Source organism: Anopheles nili, chromosome 2 (assembly GCF_943737925.1).
Source record: "Anopheles nili chromosome 2, idAnoNiliSN_F5_01, whole genome shotgun sequence".
Lineage (NCBI taxonomy): Eukaryota > Metazoa > Arthropoda > Insecta > Diptera > Culicidae > Anopheles > Anopheles nili.
Window position 1 is genome coordinate 72,572,529 of NC_071291.1, and position 8,337 is coordinate 72,580,865.

The 8,337-nt window shown below is 52.8% G+C and overlaps 1 protein-coding gene across 1 annotated transcript; it reads right to left on the bottom strand.

Moving 5' to 3' along the window:
• Positions 1-487: 487 nt before the first annotated feature.
• LOC128730132 (uncharacterized) lies at positions 488-7,737 on the bottom strand. The gene is made up of 8 exons (XM_053823164.1): positions 7,674-7,737; positions 4,494-4,696; positions 4,232-4,410; positions 3,973-4,148; positions 3,665-3,878; positions 959-3,412; positions 622-886; positions 488-499 (listed from the first exon to the last, which is right to left on the bottom strand). Exons 1-8 carry the CDS (start codon positions 7,735-7,737, stop codon positions 488-490), a joined length of 3,567 nt encoding a protein of 1,188 aa, XP_053679139.1.
• Between the last annotated feature and the right edge of the window lie 600 nt (positions 7,738-8,337).

Here is an 8,337-nt window from a genome sequence, read left to right on the forward strand (position 1 = left end):
TGTTTTTCCGAGATTTTCCGCTTCGGTTGGACCGGTTTTCCTCCAAGCGTAAACGATCAATTTTTACTCATTTTTCTCCTGCCATGTCCTCGGGTTTATGTGTGTGTTGTGCGTAGCAGACGTTAGCAACGGTCGTTCTTCGGGCTTTTCCCCGGTTGCTTGGACGAAACGTACTACCGAATGATAAATCATAAAGGAAAAACCTATACAACGTGTCCGCGCCATTCTCCTTCGCTTAGGGGTTAGTTAAGGTGTGCTGCTTTTGATTTTCTAGTTTCAGTTTACCATTTAGACTTACAACTTACGAAAACAATGTATATGATTAGTAATGTTATTGCTTTCATTTGAATGTATTTTGTGTGTTGCCGTCGTCCTCACGCGTGTCCTGCGGCGCTTCCTGTTCGAATGCGGACCGCTTCACGCTACCTGCCTTACGGTACTAGAATGAGCTGTACAGTACCTTTATGGTGATGTTACGTTTTTGGTTTTACGATGAGTTCTGTGGAAGAGAAGGAGAAGAACGTACCCAAATATTATTCAAATATTATTCCTCGTCTCAACAGCTTGCAAATGATCTGATCTAATAGAGGTTTGTAATGAGAGCGACTTGCTGCAACTTACCTTAAACATAAAGTGCTGACCCTGTGCGTCCTGCGGCGAGGTGCCACTCTGGTAGCCCGGGCTGGGTGACTCGGCGTTCTCGGGCACAGGCGTGATGTTGGCGTAGTTGGCCGAGCAGGAGAGCAATCCGCGCAGTTGCGATGGCGTACCGGGCACCTTGATTGCGTCCGTGCTTGCCTGCGTCAGTGAGAGTATCGAGCGGTCGATGTTCTGGTACTCCTTGCCGGAGCGTGGCCTCAGCGTTGACGTCGCCTGCCGGATGTGCCTGTCGAGGAAGACCAGTTGCAGCCATCTATAGTACACATCGCGAATCATGGGTTTAACACCACAAACTTACCTCATGCCTTCGGGCGTGTCGGAGGAACTGTGACTAGAGAGCGAAAGCGTCTCGATGTAGTCGGACATGTCGGACGTACCGCTGCTGGTACTCCGGGAATCGATATAGGGTGCTCCAGGAGCTCCAGCCATCGCGTCCTTGACTTTGGGTGGACAAACCGGAACTTCCGCTTCGGCTGAGGTGCTTTTTTCGGGCACACGCACTTTCTGGAACTGGAAGGACAGCTCCCGCAGCGGATCAAACGACTTCGAGCGGCGTGGAAGGGACGCGTGCACGCAGTTCTGTGCTGGCAGGACATGTCGTTGGTGGCGCCGCGCTGACATTGCGGTCGTAAGCGGAAGCTCGAAATCTGTAAAGTCGGTGCCACGCTGCCGAAGTGATCCTGTTGACACACCCGAGTCGTTCGAGCTCGAGCTGTCCCGGTTTTGTGCCTTACAAGGGACACTCTCCGAGCGCCGAATGTACACCGATTGCGAGGCTTGGCTCGTGGAAGCCGGATTTGTCGATGCTGAGAGATCGTCCTCGGCTTCTGCAACCGGTGCCGCTTTGTCACTCGTCTCCATCTCTTGATGTACGCAGGGTGAAGAAGATCGTCGCAGGTCCGAACCAGGTGTTGGTGTCTTGCGCATGAGCGTCTCAGTGCTTGGGGAAGCCGTTCCACTGAGCGGACTTTCGACGTCATCGCCCTCGGCGTCAAGGAAGCGCGAGGATTCCGCCGAAGCGGATCGCTTTCGAGGAGATAGTCTCTTCTCGGCACCACCCGTTGGTAGCAGGTCACTGCTGTCCAACAGCTGCTTACGGGTGTACGGACTAGCCAGAGTAGCGCGCAACATTGCGCTTCCCGAGACACGGGATTCGTCGTCTATTCGCTTCCGGGTTCGATCCACCGCAGGTCCCGAGAGGCTCGGATTGCTGGCCGATTTCTCACCGATGATTCGGCTCATTCGCTGCTTCAAAATGTCCGATTTTGAGGGAAGCGGTGGAGCCGTTGGCGACATCTGCCCGTCAGCCGTTTCTGTCCCCGAAGCCACCGATGCGGTGGGCGCTGCCGGAGACATCGGGATGTACCCGGGGAACTTGGATTTCCGGTTGCCTGGTTCCATCATCATGTAGTTCTCCTGTTTATCGTCTACCGAGGACGACGGCGGTGCCTCTGTTCCGGCCTCCACCCGACTGCCGTCCATGTCCTCGGGAGTCTTCGCACTCGGATGGCCACACTTGTGGCAAACTCGTGGTTCTTCCTCATCCTCACCAGAGGGCGCTCCAGGACAAAGTCCGGCGCGTTGAAGCACCTCTTTGGAGTTCTCGTAGTTCTCGAGCGACCGCTCAAACTCCAAGTTGGCATAGTTCGCGGTCACCTCCGCGGCCACCGGCTTAATTTCCACATCCTCATAGTTATCGTAGCAGCTGGCTGGGAGCTGTTTCGGGCCACTAGCCTGCGGTTGCGTCACAAGCGGTTCCTCACACGCACACGCTACCCGTTCCAACTTCCGGCGGATCTTCTGCGCTATATCGACCGTGGCATAGATGGCGCCACTATCGCTGGCCCCACTCGCGTCCATGACGGGCATCTTGCCCTCACCGCTCAGCTTCACCTTGTTCACCTGTACGGTCGTGTTCTCGATGCCATGTCCGCGCTTGCACAGTGGCAGTGAGATCCAATTGTCCGCCCAGGACATCACACGATGGCAGGTACAGTCCACCCGTTCCTTAGCCGGAGGTACCACCGGCGGTGCACCACCATCCCCACCCAAACAGCTGCAGACCGCTTTCGTTAGTGACATCGGCATGTCGTAGTTCCCGTAGCCACCACCACTGGCGCCACCATCGGCCACGTCCTTGCTCTCCTTCGACAGGTACTCTTGTATTTTCTTCGGTGTGTCGTAGTTTTCACCAGGCGTGCATCCAGCCGGCGTACCCTCAATGGCAACGGGCGTCTTCGGCACGTCATAGTTCTCGTACGGACCGACACTGTGTTGGTGTTGCTGGGGTGTCCTGCCGCTGGCCATGCCGATGGCGGTGTGAAGCGGTGCCGTTATGTGCAGCGAAATGTCCCTCGGTTTCGGAGGCCGACCTGGTACGGTTGGGCAGCTGCACGGGGACGTCGATCGGTGGTGGACGGTGCAAGCTGGCAACTGCTGCTGTTGCTGGGAGGGCGCTTTCTCGTACCAGCTGGAGTCACCGGTTCCGGATCCACACGCCTGCCGCGGGATGGAGTACTCGGAGTTGTTGCTGCTGCCGTGTGAGCAGAGCGACATCCGGTCGAGTGCGAGCTGGGGCGTTGGCAACTTGTGGGCCTGGTTGATGTGGTTGTTGTGCTCGGTCAGCATGTGCCAGGCTGGTAGGGGTGCAACTGCTCCGGGTGTGCCCGTGACGGTTGAGCTGCGTGACATCGAGGGCGCTCCGAGCTTTGAGATGCAACTCATGCAGCGCTCGAGGTTCGCCACCGCACTCCTGTTGGGGCAAAATGTTTGGACAGTTTTGGTTAGCGTTAGGATGACATTCTGTTGGCCCACTTTAAGGTGTATGATTTATTGAGGAGCATTTAAAAGCGGACGTTTCACCTCATGCAGTTTAAACATTCAAATGTAAATGGTATGCTTCATGTCAGAAGGATTCGTTTTCTCCTCAGCGACATGACTCTCCAGAACGCTTGTCCAAGACGTCTAAAACTGCTGTAACCTGATCAGCAAAGAAATCACTCACCTTGGAAACGAATCCAAATCATTGATGCTGTCGTGGCACTCGGAAACGGATGCCGTATCGCCACACCCGTAATTGCTGTCGAGATCGCGTGACTCCGTCGACGGCCAGTACGAGTTCCGGCAGGTGCAGTTCGAGTTTTCGATGTGCACGGTGCAGATTTCGTCGTTGTAGGTCGTCGAGCGAGACTCCGAGCCTTTGCGTGGACTGTCGAGGGCTGTTCCAAGAAAAAAAAAGAACCACAAAGATACGGTTAGTTATAGTACACCTTCATGCAGGTCATGTGGCCGGTGCTGACAGTTAGTACTTACCTGCAATTTTCCGCGCTGTGGCCCGTTTCTTACTGGCGAGTTTACCCTGCGATGCTAGTTTGAACGTGTGCGTGATTTCCTCGCCCAGATCCGTCACGAAAACGTACAGTCCTTCGCCTTTCCCACAGCTCGAACCACCCTCAAAGCAAAACCGATTGTCCACCACACCATATCGTCTGTCGAGTAGATAAGAAGGAAATTCGATTTTTTGAAAACTTGTACCAAAACGAGGACACGGAGACCTGGTACCACAAATTACCTTAAATGCTCGATCTGCCAAAGTCCTGTCAACCGCGGCGGGACACCCGTCGTGAGACAGAACCGATGATCCTGGATGTGCATCCTGGCGGGTCCGGTGGAGAGTTTCGCTTTCGGTGGTGCCGATGAAACCAGAACCAGGTACTGGAGATCATCCCCGAGGTTGTTGGATATTTTCACCTGCCGAAGGAGCATCAAATGTGCAAGTGTTACATATCTTTCTACAGACGGTTGAACCGAAACACCGTCCGCGGGTAACTTACCTGCCATTGTATCAGTCTTTCGCGAGTATCGAACGCCAGGACGACGATCACGTCCTGGCAGATGATTGCTATCGTGTTGGACTCCTTGTCCAGCGTGAAGCCCGATTCCACGCCGAGAAAGTGCTGCAGTGAGAGCGACGCCTTCGTTTGGCCGTTCTTGTAGCGATCCTTCGAGTCGCGGTACAGCTGCAGATGAAGGCAATCTGTGATTGGAAGGAGTGAAGGAGAACGTAAGAAAAACACACATCACAAAGAGCACACGTCGGTGTGTTATGGCTCCAGGGAACTCCAGTGAAGCGTGAACGAAGCTGGAGCAGTCGAACGCACAAACGAACTAACAAACAGGCGCCTCCGGGCGTCGGATCTGGTTTCTTCCATCGAAAACTCGGGCGGACAACCACCGAGTCGAGAGGCATACTTCCGGAACGTACTACACACAAACGGACGCACACACACACACACACATACTCGGCACACTGGGCACGTTCTTTCTGCAGCCAAAAGCCCGTTCAGCGATCGCCCGAGGGTGAGTTCGCTTTCGAGCAACGCCACAAACACCGCAGTTCCTTCGAATTTGGTGCAATTTCCTTCGTCCTGCGAAGTCAGCACATTCCCAGGCGCACGTCTTTTGATGCCTCGGGGGGGGCGGAACGAGCAGGAAAGGAACCACGCGGTGTCTTCCGACGAAACAATTAACTTCCGTCATATTCAATCAAAAATGAAAATTACTTTACACCACGCGCGTGACGCGTCGACCAAGATCAATGGTTGAGGCGTACCGCAGGATGATTCGGTGATTGGCAGGTTTACTGGGGGTGCTTTTTCACCCTCCGGGGGTCACAAAGTCGTTAGATGCCGTGCTTAAATTGGCACACACCGATTCGGCACGCATTTAAGGCGCTGTAATTATGTGTTTCCCGGGCACATCCGGCCGCTCGGATGAGTTTCCCCGAAACGGATATCTACTGGCTGACATTTTCCCATCATTCCAACGAATCCGATGCCCCGAGGTACACCGAAGGCCACAACATCGTTGCCATGGGGTGACATTATGACCGATTTTGACCATTCCACAGTGTGCTCCGTTACTCTCGTTAGGCTCTTGTTAGCTGGCTGGCATTCCGGGGTGGCGAGCATACTTTGCATAGCATGGTCTGGGGCAGCCGAACGTACCGCAGCCACGTTTGCGGGTACATTCCCAAGTTCCCGGAAGGCAAACGGTACCTCGAGAGCGCCGGGAATGCCACACTCGGGTGCATTGTGATGCGCTTGCAATCCGCCCTGGATTCGCACACGCCAGTGCAGGGGTTCAATTTTCATTCCGCACACACACCACAATTATAATCATCATCATCATCATCAGCAGCAGCAGCATCATCATTGCTACCCGTTGTCCGGTGAACTCGGAACCACCACGGGCATGCTTGTACAGGTCACCGGAGGCCGGGCCAGTTGCAGACACATCCGGACGTTCACCACACCACAGAACTGAAGACTTGGCCAGAAACGCAGCCAATGTTCGGCAAAAAAGGGCATGATTGGAATCAAAGCTTCAAAACCACAGTCCTCGCTGTGACCGAGGGCTTGGCCCGGGTATAACGAAAATCACCGCCAGGATTCGGGGAATCCGAGGTGAGCCAGAGATGAGCCGTGCCGATCGGAATGCGTCCCTTTCACATCCGGAACGCACGCTGGCACCGGAACGATGGTCCTGCGGGCCTGTTTACGCACCGTTATCAATTTGTTATCATTATCATCATTTATCATCTCCACAGGGGATCGCACTAGGATTTGCTGTCTCCCTCCCACCTTTCGCTGTTTATTTGTGTGGAGCTTTTCCGGTTTTCCGGAAAGCAAAACAAGCTGCAAGAAAAGAGGCGCGTTCTTGTGGACGAAAAATGGCCCTTTCGTTCCGTTCGGAACCGGCTCAAAATCCCCGCTAGCGTGGTGAAAAGTTCAAACGAACTCGGGGTGGCTACTTTCGTCTTGTCGATGTTTTTTTTTTGTCGCTCGTTTCCTCCCAACACGCACCGAAATTGAAATGCTTTACTGAGAACATCCCCTGCGGGGGCAAGGATACTCCGGGAATTGATCGCGCGCGGGATCATTGAACCCGAAAGAAGGTGGCGGAAGTAGTAGCAGATGTTTGTCCCGAAAGATAATCAATTTTCCGGCCGCCTGTGGTGGTGTGCTTTCTTTTTTTTTTTGGTCTTCTGCTTTCCTTCACCCCCAGGAAAAAAGGATGTTGATTTTAAGGACTTTGACGGCCCGCAGGCGATTGCTGCTACCTTTACCGAAGGATGATAATAAACGAGCGCTGTTGTTCAGCCGATTGGTGGCCTGAAACGCAAAGCAGTTTCCATTTCCGTGCGGTTTTCATCCGCGCAAGATGATACTTTGTGGCAGTTTGAATTATGTTGGCTCGCCCGGGGTTTGTCCTTTTTCCCGACACTCTCGGTTTTTTCGGGAAATGTTTTTCGAACGCAAATCGAGAAAATAAAGCATGTTTCGATGTGGAGGAAGCGGATTCGTATTTTAAATGAATCCTATTTGCTGTGTGGCGATTTTGTCTACCTTTCCGCGAGCGATTTCATTTCATTTCCCTCTGCAACAGCAAGGGAAAACAATTGAAAAATTTCCACCACTGCACTTCATCGAGCAGTTTGGGATTTTCAATTTCGTCGCCTCAATGCAGCTGTCGCCGGCAAAAGTCGCTGTCGCCAGCTCATTTACATTTGCGTGCAGTTTTTCTTCACTTAATATTCTTTCTCTCTCTTTCCCTCTCTCATACGCTTTTCTTCTCACGGTGCAGCTGAATAACATTCTAATTGAATGCTGAAAACCACTCACCTTCTGGCACCTCGTCGGGTGGCACCAGCTGTTCGTCGGGAACCCATCTAAGTGTCCGTTTGAACAACACATCCACAAAGCGGTATGGAAAAAAAAATGAGAGAAAATACCTCCACCTACTCGCTGTTCACTGCCAACCAACCGGGAAATGCTAATTTCCACTAATTCCTGTCCCGTTCCAAACATCCCTTGGGTCGTAAACAAAGCGGCCCAACTTTTCGGACAATCGGCTTGATGACAATTACGCCACCGTAAGTTGTGTGTCGTTTCGTGCATCGCCCCCTTTTTTTGTCGTCTCTCGTCCAAGCACCACCGTAATGAAAAACTTACCGACAGCGCTAGTCTCGATCGGACGACAGGACTCGAGATCCTCCAGCTCAACTCTCCGCGCCATTGCGGTTCATTCGCCCCGGAGACACCATAAATCCAATTAAATTGATTGTAAAACTTTTAGCAACTATTAGCCGGGTGTAGATTTTCCCTTCTTCCGGGTGGAACGAAGGGCCAAAAATTGCTCGTTGGCTGATGACAAAGTTTTCCACCGTGCGTTTGAGGTTTTCCCGCCACCCATGACGAGAGCAAATTACAAACAATAAATGCTGATGGAGCAGGATACGCGCCCGCGAAAGGGGTTTTGGATAAGGATAGCGAAAATAAAATGTCCCAATCAAGCCCGACCGGCCGAATTTCGCACATGAATTATTTATCGCTTCACCTTTTTCTTCAACTCGAATCAGTGGTCCGTCAGCAAAAAAAAAAAACAGAATGCGGCAGCTTAAAAATGTCGCCACCGTTGTGTGGGTGGGTGTTTTACAGGACTTTTTTTCTCTCGCACCAAATCGATCCATCCGCGAGCCACTCGGACAGAAAACATATCCTCGGCGGGCAAAGAGAGAGAGAGAGAGAGAGAGAGAGAGAGAGAGAGAGAGAGAGAGAGAGCGTTCGGCATATTCGGTCGAATTGACCCTCGAGGGGTTTTGGTGCATTTGTATTC